Genomic DNA, 21,175 nt, shown 5'->3' with positions numbered 1-21,175 from the left:
CAAAAATTCTTTCCTACCCTTTTTCATTTTTTCCATATGCCAACAATCTACCATTTTATTTTGAAAGGAACAAAACATAGTAGCAAAATACTATTTCAACTTAAACAAACCATATATTTAACAAAAAATAAAAAATTATGCATCTTGCATTCTTTTTCAAAATAGAAAAAACAAAAACTTATTGACATTCTAAGTTCTCTCCAAGTGTAGAGGCAAAGAGAGATACAAATAGAGGTTTTATGGGCTCTATTTCTCTCTACCAAAAGGCATTTGGAAAATTCTCCACTTGGAGAGAATCTCTGCTCTATTACTGACAAATTACCACTAACAAAACTCTAAGCAAAGATTGCAACCTAAGAGCCAGAAAAGCCCAAGTCCACCTTCTCAAAAGAATACCCTAAAAATGTATAATGCTCAACTCGGCAAATTTAAAGGGGACCTAAAATGTATTCAGCAAGGTCTCCCTGCTTCTCCAAATCCCATATGATGACTCTTCCATCCAAGCCTACACAGTTGAATAGTGATTTATTATGCATTAGCAGAGAAGGGCCTACTGAAATTTGCCCCAGAATTATACCTATTTAACAAAAAATAACATTAACTTTGAGATGAAGTTTAACATAATTTTTAAGACAAAAATAGCCCTTTTTCATGGCTAACCTGATGTGCTGAAACGCTTTATCAATGTCCCACGGCCCTCAGAGGCAAGACACATCTGCATTCCTTAAAAGGCACTAATCATCATTTGAATTTAGTATGGACATACATTGCTGAACTTCGTTTCTATTGTTGGCTCAATTCATCCACTTGAGCATGTCTATAATACTTTGTTGTTACTACTAGATAATGTATGCCAACAGATTTCTGTAAGTCGCATAGATCTTGACTAATAATTTGGGTTGATTTAGGTCCAACCACATAAATCCAAAGTTCTCCTATGGTTAGTTTTTGCTATATTTACAAGACTCAGAACTGAGGATCTACTTAAAACAAAAACAAAAAAAAAACAAAAATATGTCAAACAACTTGAAGCAATTGTCCTTAATGGGTTTTTTGAATAAGAATACTAAAATCATTTTCATTCGCACTCTTATTGTTTTGCTTTCTTTTTCCCGCATTTCTACAAACATATACAGAAACAACAGCAATTGATAGATAGAGAGAAGTCATGAAGGAGCTAAATACTTTATACACTTCTCATGAGAGCCCCCACATTCTTTTGAAGATTCCACTGTCACTTCATCCTTGATTTGACCAGTAAATCTTCCAAATATATCAGCATACTACAGAAAAAGCATACTTAGATAAAGAAAAACTGTATTTATTCTGCATTCTACTTTCACAGTAAAAAACATTATAATTAAAAAAGATATAAATGATGATTTATATTTAAAATAAAAATTAAAATAATGTATCATTGAAAAAATATGCCATGCTGTTTTCATATCAAAATCCTTAGAGTGCTAAAAGATATGCTCACATGAAAAAATATGCCCTAGGTGAGCATTACAAGAATCACATCATGGATCATTGAGATATACCCATCAATGTCATGCATTAATTAATGAAAAAGAAAGAGAAAAAAATGAATTATGATTTTCAATTGAGATCTTGTTTCCAGCAGCCATGCTGTGTATAAAGCAGAGTCTAATTTAGGAAAAGTATTTACCTTGGATCCATATTTTGAACTGGACGATCTTGGTCTTCTTTCTCCAAGATGTCTGATAAATTTCCTAGACAACATAACCATATGATAAAAAAAAAGGGAAAAAAACATGCAACTGTATTATAAGATGTAGGGCCCATGAATAAAGGTTGTTGTACACTGAGAGAATACGATAAAAGTAAATTTGACAACACATTTTAGCATAAAACTGCAACACAATTTTATCGAGTCCTTTTACTTGTATACCTCCTTTTCAGTTCGTGGAGTACGTGTTATCAATTTTCAAATAAGTTCTTAATCTAAAGAAATACAAATATACAAAAGTTTTACATACCATTTATCTCTTTCATCTTTGACAAAAACCAATGGGACGCAGTCGAATCCCACACCAATTACCATATTCTCAGAAATAAAACAAACCTGAAAACATGTCATACTATAATGAACCAGTTTCACAGGATCATATGAGTGTACTAAAATTACAGTAAACCCTAAGACATTTTAAAAGAGGTTTATAGAGAGTGGATTCTGACCCACATCACAGAGAGGCAGATCACGATAAGCAACAGTTTGGGTCACAGGAGAAGAACCAATGTCATTGACAAAATATATAATTGAATTATGACCTGTAATTAATATAACAAAAATATAAAGCAGTCATAGTTTGTAGATAGATAATGTATAATCCCAATCAATACATGAAAACTGAAAACCATAAAGATATCAACAAAACGTAAGCGGAAGTCTCAACTTTATGGAATATTAGAAATTTTAAAGCACATAAATTACAGCCTTAATTTCAATGACAAAAAGGATAATTTTCTGACCTGCATAAACTAAAGTTTTGCCCTTTGGTGACCACTTGACACCAAACGTCCAGGAGACAGAGAGATCAAGCTGAACAATTAACTGTTACATAAAGGAAACAATATAAGTAGAAACTTTTCTCCACTGATAGTTATTTTCATTAAATTATAAGTTTAAAAACATCTGGGACATCAAACTCACTTTTAATATAATATTTATTTTTAATATTTTAAAACAGCACTATATTGTTCCTATTGTCAATAAATGTTAACTTTAACTATTGATTAAAGTTTTTGAAAGTAAAGGAAACATTGTACTAAGAATGATAGAAGTGACATTATACTAAATGATAAATTTACTCTTAAACTATAAATTTTTTCTGTAGTTTTCTGTTAATGATAGGAGTTATTGAATATTACCAACTCTCTCTCTAGAATCTTCTTTCTCTCACTAACAAACACCAGATTTTTCTCTATTAATCTAGATCTTTCTATTTGCAAGGCAAAGGCGGTGAAAATGAAATATATATATATATATATATATATAAAAGAAGGATCTGGATATATGTAATCACGGCCATTCATCACTGATAAATACGTGTGGGTGTATTTGTGAAAGGGTGTGGAGGAGAAAGATAAGCCAAAGTGAGAAGTAGAAGTAAGTGAATGAAGTGTCTGATACTTGGGTTGAGTGTGGGAAAAGAAAGAGAGGATAGTATACGAGCGTCACGTTAAGGTAAGAGAAAAGTGAGGGAGAAAGGGCGTAAATTATAACCAAAAGTTTGTAATAGAATTTTTTTTTTTTCCAGTGAAATTCCTCCTTCTATGTTTAAGCCTACGTCAATTATTTGGAAGTGCCGCCATTTAAATTTCAATAAGGTGACATTGTACTGTTGTTTTAAAAGTTGAAGGAAATATTATATTAAAAATAAATTTTATATCTTAAATATTTTTGAACTTATAGTTTAAAAATAAAATTATCCTTTAATTCTTTTTCATTTTAGTTTCCATTCAGTTCCTGCTAAATTTTAGAATTATAGGATACAGAGTAGCATATACTTCACATCCAAAGCATAGAGAAAATATTGAGAAGATTCGGCAGCATGCATATAATTGATTTTTAAATTGAAACTGAATAATCATTTTATCGAGTGAAGAAACTGAATAATCATTTTCTTGATCGATCAATCATAGCATTAAATTGGGAACAACGTAAAGAATCCATAAAGCTGGTTAAAAAAAAATAAATAAAGAATTCAGATAAATCGGACCTCTCCAAATTTAGTCTCCGGCGTTGTCGATTCCCTGTAGCAGAATATATACATACATATATATATATATATATATATATTTTTTGAGTAAGTACTGAAACTTCATTCACAAAGAAGAAAATCAAAACAGCAACCTAAAACAACAAGAAATCTAGAAAAAAAAAATATAAGAAACATCTAACAAACCTACAGGCCACCCAAAAAGTTGCTATCTATTTGGCGGCAAATCAAAAAAGTTTAAGACATTACACATGGAATGGTTAGACTTAGCAAGATAGTTAATCATTTTGTTCTCCTCCCTATTTATAAAATTAAAATTTACAAATTAATTTTTACATAAAAGTTTTTTAATAGAACTAATAATATCTTGAAAAAGATGATAGCTGTAACAGAATATGAAGCAACCTTGAATGCTAAAGAACAAGCATAAAAAAAGAACAAAAAAGGTAAATCTTTTGCAGAGTTCTTTTACCGTACTTTGTATCTACACCTTTAATAAAGGTATAAAATACTCGGCATTTTCCATCTGTGGATGTTGTTGCAAGAAGAATCTGTAGTCAGAAAAGTATAATTAATATGAAAGACAAAGTTGATTCCAAATGTTACTAAAGCATCAAATCTAATAATCCCTCTGGTCCTAAATATATAAGCTAGTTGAATTTAGAAAAATAAGCACATATTTTTCACAAATAACTATTTTTTTTAATCTGTGTGAATTATTAATTGGATCCTACATTCAGGAACAGAGGAAGTAATTGATCATGAACTAAAAGAAATAGCAGATCAGGGCAATATCTAGCTATCATGGCCAAAACAGAGAAGGCAGTATCTCACTCTAAAAATTATGCAGGACAAAATTTGCAAGGTAAGCAAAGAAAAAATAAAACACACACACACTCCAAAACAAAAATTATAATTTAAACATATAACAAAAACAGCAAAAATCCTTATTTTGATATAAAATTACAGTTTAAACATAAACTAACATAAAAAAAACATGGGGATATAATATAAATCTCTTGTATAAGTTTAAGAAGAAAACGGACGCTAACATTATTTGGGTGCCATGAAACATTTGTCACTGAAGAATCATGACTTCTCCTGATGAGTTTACTGATCCACCTGCAAGGGAGACATAAATCTATGAAATATATGCTAAAATCTAAATATAGAAAATGCCACAAAGGCACAGTTTTATTGAAATCATAACTTCAAATTCTCTTTCAGACAACAGAATCAAATAAACAATAGGAAGTCTCCTGCTCATAGTAGCATATACAAACAGTTTTGAAAGAATAAGAAAGGCAATGTTACTGTATTATAGTAGCATAAAATTTGTGTAACAAGAAAAGAAGATATGCCATGAAAGTGTGAAAATAAAGTTTCAAGGAAGAGATGGCTTACCAGTTGTTCTCCTGTTCATAGTAGCATATACAAACAGTTTTGGCCCCACTTCCAATTGCAAACTTATTTTCTGCAGTTTATAATTTGGTAAAATGCACTATAATCATTAGTCTTACCATAGAAGTGAACCACTTGATTAATTTAACAGCAGATTTATTTATTTATTGGTATAAAGCGGTCGACAATTATTCTATAGGATGATTAATGGTGGGACTGCCTCCATCCATAACTTGATGCTTTGTTTTGATGGAAAAAAAAAAATTAAGAGTAAAGAAAATGAGAGAAAGGAAAACGAAGAGGAGAGAAAAGTGAAGAGAAAATCTTCTCTCTCTCCTATTTTCTCTTCCCCGTAGTCTTCTCCTTATCCAAGCACAATGTGAGTGTTTTGCAATTTGGCATGACTTACAAGCTATTATTATAAGATTAAAGGATATTTTTTTCCATTAACTATTCGCTCAGTAAAATTTATTATCCTAAATTTTCTTATGGTTCAGTTTTATCCCCTTCAACATTTAAAAATGGTATACTAAGCACCTTACTATTAAAAAAATTAACTTTAACTGTTAATTAGTTAACAAAAAAATTGCAAACGTAAAAAATTTACATAAAATGACCCATAAAATTGCAAATAAATACTTTAGAAAAAATTGATATCAATTAAGCTTTCAAAATAATGGTTGGTCAAAATTATATTTTAGCCTTTTCCGCATGTAAAATATAACATTTGTATCTTATTATTTATATGTAACTTAAGAGATTTAATTGATGCTAATTTTTTTATAGGGTAATTATGTGTAGTTTTATGGATCCTTTTCTATAATTTTTGAAGTATTTTTCTACAATTTTTAAGTTAATTAATAGTCAAAGTTAACTTTTTTACTAGCAAGATACTTAATATACTATTTTCAAATATTGAAGGACAAAATTGTATCACATAAAAGTTTGGAATGTCAGATATTTTTAAACAAATAGTTGAAAGCAAAAATATTCTTTTAACATTAAATCCAAGAAGAAGGCACAATTTTGAACTTTCTAACAAACAGGGAGGAACTAGGAAGGAAGGAAGCGGTATTCCTACCTTTAGGACTCCACTGAACACACAAAGCAGCTCGGTTTAGCCTAAGTGCAACCAGAGTTGGTACCCATTCTGATCCCTCAAAGTTCCATACATATCTAAACCAAAAATATATATGGTAGAAATTTTATTATTTCATGATCATATGAGGGGAAAATTAACAAATTATTAATACCATTATTGAACTTAAGCTATAAACTTCAATATTAATGAATTAAGCTTTAGGGAGTGTAATTTTTTGGATGACCCAGACACTCACGAATTGCGATCATGGGACGCAGTAACTATCCTGTTTGATTTATTACTCCAGTCCATCCCACAGACTACTTGGTCATGCTGCGACAAAGCCAAGAAATTGATTAGAAATTACTTCTTAAACTGTTTTTTCTTGATGAATTAATTAAATATCTATTTATTAATTAACTTATTTTAAGTTATATCCCCTCCCCCGGGGGAAATTGCCAGTCCAAATTCTTTTCAAAAGCTTGTTTAATTTACATGCTCCCGGAGCAATCAGTTTTAAATTGTTTAATTTATGTTTGGATTTATAAAAGATGGAAAAGGACTAACCTTTTGAAGAACATGTGCCTTTTCCCATTTGTCTTCCAACAATTTATAGATGTGCACTTCATTGTTGTTTGGGCAAAATGCAATCACTACAAAAGAAGATAAGATTGAATCACAGACATTGTTTGATAGCCAAAACAAATCAGATTGAATCACCATATACATTCAAGCCAACCAAATTTGGCAAAAACCTCAAAAACAAACCAAGAACATTCCGTTTCCGCAAAATCACTGTCAGAAAACAAACGACAAAAAAAGTTATAGAGGGATGCATTACTGGATTGGTCAGGGCTCCAAGCGTGGCAAGTGATGGGCTGAGAGATTTGGTAGAGTGCGATGCTCGTCATTTCTGAGAGATGCAGCAAAATGGGAAGCGAAGAAAAAGAAGGGCGTGGTTTTGATCCTCTGGTATCAAACCGAGTAGAGGAGATTGCTTCGCGAGATTGAATCAGTGTTTGGCTTGTGAAGGTGATTACTGATTAGCGTGAAGACAGGAGTATCAGTTATAGTCGTTGCATGCTTTGGACCAATGAATTTCTTTAACCATATACATTATTCATAATTTGATTAATTTCATACTCTTTTTTATGTTATACTTATATTTCATTTTATTTCTTCTTGTTCGTTTTAACTTATTTTGAAATTGCTAAATTGAAAAATATTTTTTTGACCGAAAGATTGAAGAATATCCGCCAATGCCCGAAAGTTTGTAAAAATATATTCTGCATATCTGTCTATATATGAAAAACAAGGCTCGCTGATACAGATGCTATAATTCTGCAAAGCCATATAGAATTTCTAAAATAAGGAGAGCATGTCATGTGAAGTAATATGATGGTTTTCAACGTTTATATATTTAAATATAAAGAAGAAGAGTTTTCAATAATTAATTAATATTTCATTTCCATAATAAACAAGGCATGATTGATATAGCAATTATGTAAAAATATACTGACTTGCGGCTGGCTAAACAGTGACGGATCTGAGGGGTGCAAGCATACATTTGGTGATGAATTTTGTTATTTTTACTTTTAAAAAAAATTATAAAACTAATTTTGAACCCCCACTTCCATGAATTCTTTGATTTTGGTCCATCCATCACCATGAGTTAAGTTCTAGATCCGTCACTGTGGCCAAATGCAACTCTTTTTTCCTAATTTGACACTACATTGTATTCATTTTGATTTGATTATTTAATGTGTTTTTAACTGTATTAGGAATGCTCTACATTTTTTATTATAAGCCACAATTTATAAAATCAGCTGTCCAAAACATACCATAATGAAATTCTAGGTTATCACGTAGGTTCATTTTGGTTATTGACCAAAACTGAATCAACATGAACCTATCATTAGCAATTCTAAACTTTACTATAAACGTGACATTATGAGTTTTTCTTCACTGGTCTGCTCTAGTCAATAGTGTCTGAGCTAACATTTACAAGAAGGTGACTCTCTTCTGCTTCAGCGCCTGAACAAGAGGAAACTGGACATAGACCATGAATTGACATGCTTTCTCGGAGGCTTGAATTGTCGCAGAAATGACTTCTTAAGGCCTCATAATTGAAATTAGCTGCTTGATGTCCTGGATCAGAAAGTAGATCCTGCATGTTACTTCTGCCTTCAAGCATGCTCAGAACTTGGGACATTGTTGGCCTAAGTGTAGGAGATGCATTGGTACATAGGAGTGCCACATTTAGCATCACCATGGCCTCCTCAGTTGAGTATTCTGAACCCAAATCTGGATCGACCAGCTCTTGCAGCCTTCCTTTCTCTTGCAAAACATTGGCCTTGGGGGAAAAAAAAAAACTCTGATTTAAGACAAGGGTATAGTCTTGTTAAGAACATGAGAGATTTTCAATTTGTGAAAGTGTTAGGTTGTCTATGCATGAGTAGACTTTAACCGATGTGGGTATAAATTTAGACTCGATAACTAATATAAAATAAAGAAAAAATAACACATAAATTCAAATTTTGAGGTTTTAAATTAAAATGTGATAGTTTTTCGCTACTCTTGCCCATTTGTTCTCCCTCATTTCCAGGCCATTTGCAGACCAAAGATTAGGCTGGCTGTAATTGTAGGACTTGGCCCATTTGTCCTCTCCCTCCCCTTCCAAGCGGCTACTCCCCATTTCTAGCAGAAAGCTCTTTCACACTAGAGGTGTTTCATGTCAAGTGACGTTGAAGATGCTTGTGTTTATTATATTGGTATCCAAGATATTAAAAGGCATAGGATGACACCATTATAGGGGAATCCATTATTTTAAGCTTTTACTGATTTCTATAACATACGAATGATTCATATTCATACTATGAAAATTGTCAAGCCATATATAGAACCCGGTACCCATATAATATGGAGATATACGGAAGGGTTGGATAACATTGAGATCAAATGCTTCCTAAGTTGTGTATTTGTCAGAAACTAAACCGTGTACAAACTTTGATTATATGACAAACTCCAGATAACTGGATTGGAAGTTCCTGGATGAAGTGTGTGTATACAGGGAACAGTACAACCTGAAGATTGTATTTTTGGAAAAGTTTAAAAAAGTTTGATTGTATGAGCTATTATGATTGATTTCAGTTGGAGTAACAAGACAAATTGTAAATATAATGACAAAAAGTTCTCCCACTATTCTACTTTTTTTTCAAGTATAATTATCTAGTCCATCTTTTTCACCTTTTCATCCTCTTCCTCTTCCAGCATTTGATCCAAGAACCCCAAGGTTCAATCACAATGTCTCACCATGGAGATTAACTTTGCCTATAGCTTTTCTACTTTGAGAAGTGAAGCATGGCATTTGTTACTCCAAAATCTTAAGAATTTTCTTATTGTGTGACACTCAATGCAAACCATCACACAATTGTTTTGAAACCAGAACACAGATGATGAACTCGTAAGAAAAAAAGTTCAAATCAGCTTTAATTACCCAATCAAGGAGGAAAACGAATTCTTCACTGGGTATGAAATTTGTATTACTTTTTCCACTGACAATTTCCAATGCAACCACCCCAAAACTATAAATGTCAGCTTTATCAGTTAAATAACCACGCATTGCATACTCAAGAGCCATATAACCACTGCAAAACAATACAATGAAGTCAAAAATAAAAAACATTTAGAAAAGCTTCACTCCAAACTACATATTGTAGTTGGAATGAATAAACCATTTTGTTTTAGAAGACTAGAGAACAAAGCAGCGGCATGTGAGAAACTTACATGGTTCCTGCAACGCGAGTGCTAACGTGGCTATTTTCATCTACATTGAGTTTTGCAAAACCAAAGTCTGAAATCTTAGCATTCAAATCCTTGTCAAGCAACACATTACTTGTTTTTATATCCCTGTGTATGATTTTAATCACACACTCTTCGTGGAGAAAAGCCAAAGCTCTAGCTATACCAAGGCAAATTTTCCTCCTGGTTGGCCAGTCCAATATCACATGGCAGGCAGGATCCTTCCCTGCAAGGATAATTATTTAGTTAGCCATATGTTTGATTTAATTGGACACCATTTCAACTCAAAAACATGAATTATTTAGTAAAATCTGATGAACAATATTCCTGCAAGCTTTAACAAACTCAGCATTGCCAAAGTTGTGGTTTGCCACAGTAATTTCTTTGTAATTGAGCAAGGACAAAACGCAAGTTCACTGGAATTTCCCAGGCTATTTGCTTCCTAGGTGATCATTAAGACACATTTGCTCACATTTGAACTTTGGATTTTAATCCCAGAGTGTTCATTCGATCTAAATAATCCTTGTAGGGTAAGTTCACCATGACATGTGCAGAGCAATAGAGGCTAGGCTCCAGCACCAAGTCATGGACCAATTTATCTAGAAATCTTAAGCTATTTTAGTGAAAGCCATCAATAATTTTATCATAATCTATAACAAATATTAAGCTTACCAAAAAGAACACGAGATAGACAATTGTTTTCCATATACTCATATATCAGCATTAACTGGTCTCCTTCCACACAACATCCATAAAGCTTAACAAGATTGGGATGTTGAAGGCCAGATATCATTCCTAACTTATTCACAAATTCACGGATTCCTTGTGTAGATTTTGAGGAGAGATGTTTTACTGCAATTACTGTGCCATCTGACAGCAGACCCTGCACGAGAAATGAGGTCTAGCTTGTATTTACTAGCATTTTAAACACGCAGCAGAATTTATCTAAAATTTAGATAGTTCTTTGACATTTTCGTTATATACTTCAATCAGCACATATATGGACAAATCTCTGCCTTTAACCACCCAAGGGCCACATTCTTACAGATCGGAGAAATTCATATTTACCATATGCAAAAGCTTTCGTCCTAAGTCATCTGGACCTAGATCCCAGACAATATTTCTTGTCTTTAAAATCAAGTGATTTAGAAAATTTAACAATAGATAGACAGGTAAGAAATTTAACATTATAAACTGGAGGCCAACTTTGATGGAGTTCTTATACAATGCTGCTGAATATTTGGGAGGAAAGTTAATTTTCATTAATGTGAATAGCAAGATACATCCAAAATATATACACAATGGGAAAAACTATATAAAAAAGATAACAAATGCTTGTAAATACCATACAATCAACTCCTAGTCACTAATCCTATCTTAGAAAATATTTACAATAAAAACATATATTCACAAAAATGCTATCAAAATTTTAAGTGAAAATATTGTACATTTTCTACAACCGAGTACAATAAAATTAACTCAAACAACAGTTACTCCAATGTCATGTTTTTTTTTTTTACAGAACCTGGTAGAAATACCTAACAATTTCACCTAAGTTTGTTTCTTTATTTATTTTTTGTATATTACCTTGTAAACAGAGCCAAACACCTTCCCCAATTTTGTTGGCTGCATTGAAGTTTTCAGTTGCTGCTTTGATTTGTCTTAATGTAAATAATCTCATCTGAAGATCTAAACCTCTAAGATCTGAGAAAAAGAAATTCAAATTTGGACGTCATCAAAAAATTGTTTAAAATCTTGTCCAAATATCTTCTAGCACATTCCTTAGTTCATTTTCTGTGATAAAATATCAAGTCATTCAACCATGTGTAGGTATAAAATTTTGCATTAATTCTATGGCATTCAAAGACAATTTTGTGTGTTTATATACATTTATTTCTGAAACATCCATTCCAAAAGAACAGCCATTGTTCACACCTTTGTGCACAGAGTTATTGCCTCCTAGCCAGCCCTTCCTCCTCATGATGCCCAAGACCAAAAGAACAAGAACTATAACAACAGCTATTGTTCCAACCACCATGATATAAATTCTCTTTCCATCCCCGGATGAAGGTTTAGGAGGTTTAAAATCTGTGCAAGGGAAGTTAGTGCTCATAGATTTGGTTGAAACTAAACGAACAATTTAATAAGAGCATATGCAGTCACAAAAGCCATTTTCCCTTTAGTTTTCCTACACTTAATTAAATTTCATCAACACAAGTTAGTAAACTCTATTTAAAATTCCAAAAATAATTTCTTTCTCCACATTTCCTAGTTTGATATGCATTATTAATCAAGTTTCAGATTGAACTATTTCATATTCCATCACATTGTTAAGAAATTTCAGTATCATGAATCCCCCCTCCCTTTTGTATACTCCACATAACAGAAACAGGTTAAATAAGTAAATGCTGAAGGCAAAATACAATTTTGGCCATATGTTGTAAGGAGTGAAAGAAAACTACCTTCAAGTTACAGTACCAACCACTTCTTTAGACCCTTAGCAGGGTAATTTTTAGCTTATAATTACCATGAATATTAAGAAGACTAAAGTATAATTTTCATTGGATATGGGATATTCTTTATAGACCTGGTTTAGGAAGGATAAGTAAATTAAATTAATAATTAATATAAGTATATCAGACATGCTTTTCAGTGGGGCCTACATCTAATATGCTTATATAGCTCTTCCAGATTCACTTTTACAAATCTCTTCTAAATCCAGGTCTACCTGAGAACATATCACTGGATACGTCATATGATATAGGGGCTCAATAACTTTAGTGCAGAACCATATAAAGTGACCGTGTTGATCTAATGTATTCATAGTGATATTTGAGATTACTATATCAAACTATAGTTTCTCCATGTTGGGCTTTTAAGTAAGAAAAAGCACCAACACTAAGATACAAGGCATTATAATTACTTACTAGGATCCACTGATATAGCAGACACTAGAGGTCCATAATATCCTCTCTTTGGTATGCCTGTTGTGCCCTTTCCAGCCCAGTACAAGTGAATTTTCAAGGTATGTTGGGTGACTGTAGCGTTGAATGTCTTCACAACAGGCTCACCAGCACCACCAGCTACACTCTCTATATTGAAGTCTTTCAGGACCAAATTCCCCTTAATATAAACGCACAATAATATATCAATGTACGACAAAGTGGGAAACTATGAACCCCGGACATTGATGGAGACATGCGATACAACATGGATTAATCGACATGATAAATTTCAAAAATAATAAAAATACAAAACATGCATAAATACACACATACATACATAAAATTGGCACGTGTCATATATAAATCCTATTTTCTTTTTAATTTTGGAGTCATGATCTACTTCAACCTAAAAAGACTACCAACTAAACAGTAAGATGTGGAATTATATTATTTAAATTACCCATCTACAACAAAAAAAAATTAGAAAAGAACTTAGATTATCACATCTTGGTAGGGATCTTTGGCACCCATCAAATCTTTTTGTTGGTCATTTTCCTTTTACAGGTCCCACAATGACAGAGCATCCACATACATCCAAGCACAAAACAAAAATTTCAGTTTTTTTTTTTTAAATGGTTAGCACCAAATACTTGGTAGTGTGTCATGGTAGCATCAATGTTCCGGCCTGTATCTAATACAACTGAAAATAGACAAGTCCAAATGTAGCAGGAAATTCATATACCATCAGTTAATCATTTCAATAACAGTTACCTGGATGTAGACATCAAATATCCGCCTGCCAAGACTGTAATATGATCTATCATTCAAGAACAAAATCTCTGCAAAGTGAAGCTTCACAGTGTAGTTTCCATTTAAGAGACAGAGTCCATAATATGTGAGAGAAAGAGGAGACATGCGAGCTGTTGTGTACAGTTGTGAATCGATGACAGAGACATTGAGAAGTGTAGAAGTATTGGTCAGAATATAATTATCAGAGTTCTCATGATTGTCCATGAAGTCCCCTGTGCTGCTAAGTGCCCAGTTCTGGGTGGAGTAAAACACGGCAGCACCTCTTTTTTCTACGTCAGCTTCATATAATATATCATTGATATTTGCTTCCTCACCACCACAATTAACATGCAATGAATAACGATCTGTCGAAGAAACAATGCAGCGTGCAAATTTGTCAATAAATAATGGCAAAAATAGACAATAGAATAGAAATGTGTCACTGAAACTGTTAGAATACAGAATGTGACAGCTTGGTTAACTAGTGACCGGAATTGCATGCTGCTTCAACGTAGGATGCAAATCTGTCACTGGAATTGTTATAATAAATGAAGCGACTCTTTGATGCTAGTGAAGCCTCAGCAAATTTTTAAGTATGTACTGTCACATGCTTACATTGCTTGGTTGAAGCAGGACAAGGAAAGTTCCTTTTCAGGCATGGATTAACCCTACTTCTGCAACAATGAGATTAATTTGAGGTTATATCTTGAATATGAACACCAGATCTGCCCCTACCATCATAGCTTAGCTCATATTTTATAAAAGATTCCTCTAGAGCAAACAGAAAGAGTCCATAGTCCAAGCCTAAAAGCCTTACTCTGTGTCCACAGATGATGAGTAGCATTCCATTATGTTTCTGAATAAAATCGCAAAATGTTATTGCTGTCATAATAAGTCCTAGTGCAGAAAAATTGGAAAATTGATCTTAAACAAAACTTACACACTCCCTTGCAGGCATTCAACTGGACTTGAGCTACCCCAGCTAAAGTTATTATTAGAAATATCACTGTGCACAATAAAGTATAAAAAAATTGTTTGCTCGTCTAGTTGCAATCAAACTGACAAGAACCATTTCAACTCATAAATTAGCAAGTGAAATGAAGTATAATTAGTCAAGTAACTTTACATACATTTGTTTGTTTGATTCAAGGACCCAGTCAGGAATTGTCCCTCCTAGCTTGTTCCCAGTAAGATATCTACATTATATAACATGTAAAAGTTGTTTTGCTGGTCATATGAACGAGATGTCACTATACGATAGTTCAATCATTTCAGCTACTTACACAAATTTTACACTTCCAAGTTGAGCAAAAGTATCTGGTATCTTTCCAGTCAAGTTATTGAAACTCAAATCTCTACAGCAATCAAAACATATGTGATTTATTGTTACAATGTAAGATTATCCAAAAGTATAACATCTGGTTTTTTTTTTTGCTCAAAAAAAAAAATAACATCTGGTTTTGAAGATGAACATAAATAATCAAGTAAAACCTGTCTTGTGTGTGCAATATAAGCTACCGTCGCAAAATTACCATCAAGATTTATAAATTTCTTTACATCACAAACAAACCCGTAAGGTAAACTACCATAGTACTAGTCTTTGAACCTAAGTGGTAGAGAAAATGTATTGCTTTGTTATCAGATTTTGCCATAATAAATCTCAACAGAAAAGCACATCCATGCGAGGTCTAATCAATAAACTGTTATAGAACTACTGCACACTTCTTTTTTCTCTATATGAGTGAGTAAATGTGAGAGGAGGTGTAAAAGAATTATTGTGGGAACAGCATAATTTTTGTTCGTCACAAATGAAAGTTATTTTTGCCTTATAATTTATCCAGACTCTTTTTTTCTTTTCCTTTTTTATCTTTCCAACCATGATAGAAATTAGGTTTTAGTTTCTATTTCTTTTCTAGTAATTTGTGTTAAATATCATCATAAACTCAAATGGCCTGCTGAACAAAAAATAAAAATAAAATATAAGCGACTCGAAGAGCAAGTGGGCAAGCAACTTGGGCAACGGGCAGCATTTTGGGCAGCTCCACCATCTAGTTTAAATAGGTGTCTTTGGTAAGTCATTTTGCGCCCAGGAAGTAGAAACAAGAAAGCCAGTGTGGTGAAAAGAGTAGGGGAGAGGTGGAGTAAGGGAGTGAGTAAAAAAAGAAAACACAAAAGAGGAAAGAGGGGGAAAAGCAAGAAGAGGAGTGACGGAAGAAAGGAGAGAGAGAGAGTGAAAAGTTTGTTGTTTAGTGTATTTTGTAATTTGAATGTGTAATAAAGTTTTCTCTTTCCTTAAGTCCCTCTTCTCATTTCTTCAAGTATCTTGGATATTTTCCGTTCATAGATCCTATAGGTTGCTTATAATTCACAATTTCTTTCACTACTTTGTCCAGTTCATTTATTTCTAAACAGGAGCTTTTTCGACATCTAAAGACTAGTTTGGAAGGATTTAACGGGAAGGGTGGAATTAATGATGGTTAGAAAATGATTGAGGGTGAAAGTGGGTTCTTACCCCAAAAAAAACACAAATTCCAAAACCCCTTTAAATTTAGGGAATTTGGGATGGCTTGGTTCCTTCTGTTTATTTTTTTTACCTTTTGTCAATTACTATCTTAAATTTTATCAGCCAGATATTCTTCCTTTTTTTTTCCTTTATACTTTATAAGGTTTCTGTTAAAAATGTATACTTCAAGATCTTGGCTTGTTTCATGCTTTCTGGTTGAAATGAAACTGGACAGGGCAATATGTACAGGTGAGCTCTTCTACTTCTACAAATTTAAGGAATAGAAGGAAAGGAATTTAACCAGAAAAGGAAAAAGGGAATGGTGGAAAAATGACAGTCAAATCATAATTTGACTTGCCCATATTTGTGAGTATTCTCTTCCAAAAATTTTCTAGAAGAAAGGAACGTAAAACTTTAATAGAGGGAGGACTTTGAAAGTGTTTAGAGGATTAATTGAAATTCCACAATTCTCCTCCCCTCCTTATGAAAAGCTCCCAAACATCATCACCCATGCAAATATAAACTTGCTGTCATGCTATACATGGACATGATCAAGACAATATTGATTATTCCATGATATCTTGCAAGCAAGACTGTGTCGAAAGACAACATGGTTGATAGATTTTAACGTTATTTCTGAATGACTTACAAGGTTGTCAGGTTTTCCATTTTCCCAATATCTTCTGGGATCTCCCCTTTAATCATACAGTTCCTCAATATCCTGCGTTGTGATATCCTCATCCAAGTTAAATACAGATCATTTTGAAAGAATTTTAGGAGGAAAAGAAAAACATTCAAGTCGTTGAACTCACAATTTCTTCAAGGATTTCATCTTGCTTAATGATGGGAAATCAGAGGCTCCACCTTTTAGGTCAGTTATCCTCCTAAATATCAAGCAATAACAAAAGCAATCATATTCTATATTTTCCATCTTTCATTGTGAGGAATTCTGAAGTACAATATGGTGCAGAGCATTCAATGGTTATCATTTATTCTGCGCATGTGGAGCCCACACGTCCGGTTGTCGAAATTAAATCCTGACCGTTTCATGTACAAACACCATATTGTACATTTCTCGTTCCATGATAAAATGAATGAATATATGATACTGCAATGCGTACAAATCACTTAAGCTTGTCAAGGCTGAAATGCTTGAAGGTATGGGCCCCTCGAGAGAACAACCCTCCATGTGCCTGAAAAAAAAAATTGGTGTAGTAAGCTACAAGCCGACAACAAATACAAAAATACAGAAAGAGAGAGCTGGGGTCGGAGGAAACTTACAGCGTTTTAATTAATGTCCAGTTACTAACAAAATCAGGAATCCTCCCAGAGAGGTTATTGTCACTTATCCTCCTAGAATGTATCCCCATAAGGATAGTTCAGCATAACAACAATGTAGAAAAAGAAAAAGAAAGGAAACATGAAAAAAAAATCCGTCTAGAATTATGTAAATGCTATAGTTCTATAGCTCATGATATAAAATAGAGGCCAATGAATCAATCACTTTATGTTCTGATCCTAATGACAAGGTGTACAATTTCAGTCCCCTAATTTAAAGTTTGCTCCTGGGAGGTTTGTATATGGCCTTTGGACTCTCCAACTACTTAAGTTAGCTGTTAGCGTTTGGCTCCCGAAAGTTCGCATAACTTTACCATCCTCCATAGAATAGTTTGTTTGATTTGGATTAGGAATAAACTAGCTTGATAAGAAAGCAAAGGCTTACAAATCAGTCAAATTCTTCAACTTCGAAAGTTCAACTGGCAATTCTCCAGTAAATGCATTTGACGACAGATGTCTGAAAGACACACAACGTTATTCAGGTTAAACAGCACACATTAGTATGTTAGGGAGGCAGCAGCATCAGATTTGTACCATCATATTCGTATGAGGCAAATAAAGTAAGGTGAGAGAAATTACAGTTTTTCTAACTTGACCAACTTTCCAATATCCGGTGGAATGGGACCGGAAAATAGATTTCCTTCAATAGTCCTGTAATATTTGTGCAAATATTTAATTCAGCAAATAAAACAATTTGAAATCACACTAAGTTGGCAATGCTGACAAGTCGTGTCCAGTTGCCTCTAGATAGGTATAAAAGTTGCACGTCTGGGGAAGGGGACTAATCCCAAACAAAGTTAGGGAATACTGTTGATGATGAATTTTTTTTTTTAAAAAAAATAATTATGATAGTAGAGGGGAGATTAACCGAGTCGATTATACGTTTATCCGTTCACTTTCTTTTCAACATGAGAAATCTAAATAAATTTGCATGCATATAAACATGAACATAGAAATCTATCCCAACATACAGGCTCTGGAGAGTCGTGATGTTCGTGAGAACTGTGGGGAATGGACCTGACAATCTGTTCCCCATAATCGAGCTGCATATTTAACAAAAACTAGTAATTATAGTTGAAGAGAAGCTATTCAAGAGAGCCGATTAAGCGGAGAGTGCATGGCCGAAAGTTCTCACAGGTCAACCAATTGCATACTGGCCCATTGGTTAGGTATAGAACCATCGAGGATGTTAAGATTCAGGGTCCTGTTTTGGTGCACAAGATAAGATAAATTATCAGGCCTGAGGCTTGCATTGGCCATATAAAATGTAGAGAATTTAACTACAATTTTTTGGTATGTGTACTATTAATATTAGACTCAATGGAACTCAAGCTTCAAATGATATTAAAATTAAGAATAACCTGGCAGCGTGTCGGTTTAACCAGATTCTTTAGGGGAAGTAGCAAAGAAACACTCAACTCGTCAAGCATCCACGATGCTAGAGACTCTCCCAAACAACACTCACTGATTTCTTGCCCACCCCATTCGTCCCTCATGCGATAATAACTAGCTTAGCCCAATCAGCTACAAGCCAAACAGAATGAAAGCATAGTATTTTTCACAATTCAACACCAGAAAAGTATAGCTGACTCAGTGAAAGTTATTAACATTGCGTTTTCATTCGATAACTTGATAACAAAGACTCAAAGGTTTGTTTACAAGGCGGATATTGCATGGAAGCGAAGGGAAAATTTCATCAAGACATTTCCATATTTGGGGAGGGCAAGGAGTATAATGTAGGCCTTCTTCATAATTTTTAGTTTTCCCAATTAGTGGTAATTTCAGGAAAAAGTTTTCCCAGAGAAAGGGAAGGAAAATTATCATTTAATCATCTTTCTACTTCACTCTCTCTCTCTCTCTCTCTCTGTTCTATAGATTCTTTCCTTTCTTCGACTCTCAACTCTCACACATACCCTAAAGAATTTTAACTTTACATTTTGGGGCCATGAATAAGTGGATGCCACAGAAACATCATTGAGAGCAACAAAAGATCATTAACTTTAATAGTAGACATCTGGTTTATCTTACAATTTCTCGAGATGATTTAGCTTGGAAAACTCTGGCGGGATAGTACCAGAAAGATTCTGAGACTTCAAGGATCTGCAAATGTGCAATGCGAAAAAAAAAATTAGAACATGTATGGAGCAAAAGTTTTTTACTCATGGATAGCTGACTTATATAAAATTTGAAGAACACAAAGCACTACCAATTGCTTTTAACGAGAATTGGAATATGTACTCATTGCATGAGACTACGAAATATTTTTGAAGGCATAAAATCATTGTCAAATAGTGAATACAGGGAAGTACCATGGAAAAGAAAATAAGATAATATGCAGGATAGACTCTTTCCAAGTAAGCGTTTTGCAACCTTTTATATTTTTTTTTTAAAAAAATTGTTTTAATAAATGCAGAATCAAAATTGTAAAAATAAAAATTTTAAACTGCATCGTAGCAACCATGAGCATGATGCAATGAGCTCGGGGAGGAAAAAAAGTGGATCGTGAGGATGGTAAGAGAGCAGTACATGCTTACGACATGGCAAGAAGACTTGTTACATTTACAGACCACAATGCTCTCAAAGTTGGTGCTGTCATCAGACGCATTAAACTGCCTTTTCCCACTGCAAGGATCCTCTCTTTCAAGGTACCAATCATTCTTCCCTATTTTCCTCGCTATTTCTTTCAATGTCTTAGCTGCATTATGCACAATTCAAACACAACCATGAATAAGAAAATAGAAAACCACAAAAGGAAATAACCATTACACAGCATACAATCCTGATAAGTGCTCCGAAGCTACGCACATCAGTTATACAGCCTTATCTTCGTGTCTTTAAGGATCCAAGAAACTTGGCTCCAATTGCTAAGCTAATCTTCTTAGGTTTTTCTAATACCAGATATTCCAAAATTACTAGTTTTCGTTTCGTTATTTCGAGTTACCAAAAACCAAGCAGGTGAACTGCATTGAGTAATTCAATGCTGAAACATACTCCAGCAAATTCTAAACATGGAAAAATACGAATACAACCATACGAGGAAGGGAAAAAAAATGCTGATCAAGCATAATCAAATGCATCCTGTGGTGTCTGACATAAATATTGAGCAGTAATCAACCACAGCAACGAACTCTGGTTTTCTGATTCATACGCGCTTACCTTCTTCACTGTCGAGAATGCCTGTGTCCGCGAAAGCGAATTGTGAGAGAAAGAGCTGGGAAGTGGAGGCAGTTAATAGAAAGAGAACGAAAAGCTTGGTATCCATGTAGTGGTTTTCTGATTTGAGCTGAAGCTTGCTCAGGTAAAAGCAGAGCAAAGAATGAAGAACGCTATTTATATGACATTAACCAGAAAAATACGGGAGAATTACTGTAAGTTGGCACACACAAAATTTAAATCAAAAAAAAAAAATCTTACAAAATTACTTTAAAAACCATCCGTTATCAAAGGATTCGATTTGTGATATTAAAGTTGCCAATTATATTAGATAGTTGTTAATATAAAGTTGTTCACTAAGCAACAATAATCAACAATTATCCAGCCGAAATTAATAAGGTTAGTAAAAAATTTGAGATTT

The 21,175-nt window shown here is 33.5% G+C and overlaps 2 protein-coding genes and 1 long non-coding RNA gene across 4 annotated transcripts; all 3 read right to left on the bottom strand.

Moving 5' to 3' along the window:
• Positions 1 to 327: 327 nt before the first annotated feature.
• Positions 328 to 1,724, bottom strand: LOC129317167 (uncharacterized). Its single transcript, XR_008594959.1, has 4 exons — positions 1,670 to 1,724; positions 1,186 to 1,283; positions 661 to 715; positions 328 to 505 (listed from the first exon to the last, which is right to left on the bottom strand). It is a non-coding gene; the product is annotated as an uncharacterized LOC129317167 (long non-coding RNA).
• A 444-nt stretch (positions 1,725 to 2,168) lies between these two features.
• Positions 2,169 to 7,185, bottom strand: LOC129317166 (actin-related protein 2/3 complex subunit 1A-like). Of its 2 annotated transcripts, XM_054961529.1 has the most exons (9): positions 7,067 to 7,185; positions 6,793 to 6,878; positions 6,482 to 6,558; positions 6,226 to 6,320; positions 5,148 to 5,217; positions 4,796 to 4,865; positions 4,221 to 4,294; positions 2,494 to 2,575; positions 2,169 to 2,292 (listed from the first exon to the last, which is right to left on the bottom strand). In XM_054961529.1, exons 1-8 carry the CDS (start codon positions 7,134 to 7,136, stop codon positions 2,572 to 2,574), a joined length of 546 nt encoding a protein of 181 aa, XP_054817504.1. In that variant the 5' UTR covers positions 7,137 to 7,185; the 3' UTR covers positions 2,169 to 2,292; positions 2,494 to 2,571. The 2 variants fall into 2 exon arrangements, with proteins under 2 accessions (XP_054817504.1, XP_054817503.1); XM_054961528.1 differs by lacking the exons at positions 2,169 to 2,292; positions 2,494 to 2,575 and adding an exon at positions 3,696 to 3,777.
• Positions 7,186 to 8,048: 863 nt separating this feature from the next.
• Positions 8,049 to 20,885, bottom strand: LOC129318666 (probable LRR receptor-like serine/threonine-protein kinase At1g07650). The gene is given in 25 exon segments (XM_054963556.1): positions 8,049 to 8,578; positions 9,722 to 9,872; positions 10,012 to 10,252; positions 10,699 to 10,909; positions 11,614 to 11,632; positions 11,634 to 11,730; positions 11,962 to 12,114; positions 12,954 to 13,149; positions 13,743 to 14,125; positions 14,376 to 14,434; positions 14,578 to 14,616; positions 14,701 to 14,766; positions 14,891 to 14,956; positions 15,044 to 15,115; positions 16,913 to 16,984; positions 17,076 to 17,147; positions 17,385 to 17,456; positions 17,545 to 17,616; positions 17,987 to 18,058; positions 18,181 to 18,252; positions 18,573 to 18,644; positions 18,737 to 18,805; positions 19,630 to 19,701; positions 20,128 to 20,296; positions 20,758 to 20,885. Coding segments are annotated over 25 exon segments (3,051 nt in total). The 5' UTR covers positions 20,864 to 20,885; the 3' UTR covers positions 8,049 to 8,200.
• Positions 20,886 to 21,175: the final 290 nt, after the last annotated feature.

The sequence above is a fragment of the Prosopis cineraria genome, unplaced genomic scaffold (genome assembly GCF_029017545.1).
Source record: "Prosopis cineraria cultivar Desert tree isolate PC_DT_omini unplaced genomic scaffold, ASM2901754v1 PC8, whole genome shotgun sequence".
Classification (NCBI taxonomy): Eukaryota; Viridiplantae; Streptophyta; class Magnoliopsida; order Fabales; family Fabaceae; genus Prosopis; species Prosopis cineraria.
The sequence above is the reverse complement of the archived record's forward strand: the minus strand, read 5'-3'. Positions and strand labels throughout refer to the sequence as shown.

Coding starts and splice junctions, on each gene's coding strand:
- LOC129317166 (XM_054961528.1), bottom strand. CDS start 7,136: ATGACGAGCATCGCACTCTACCAAATCTCTCAGCCCATCACTTGCCAC. Junction 6,559..6,792: donor AGGCACATGTTCTTCAAAAG/GTTAGTCCTTTT, acceptor GCTTTGTCGCAG/CATGACCAAGTAGTCTGTGG. Junction 5,218..6,225: donor TGTTCAGTGGAGTCCTAAAG/GTAGGAATACCG, acceptor TATAAACTGCAG/AAAATAAGTTTGCAATTGGA.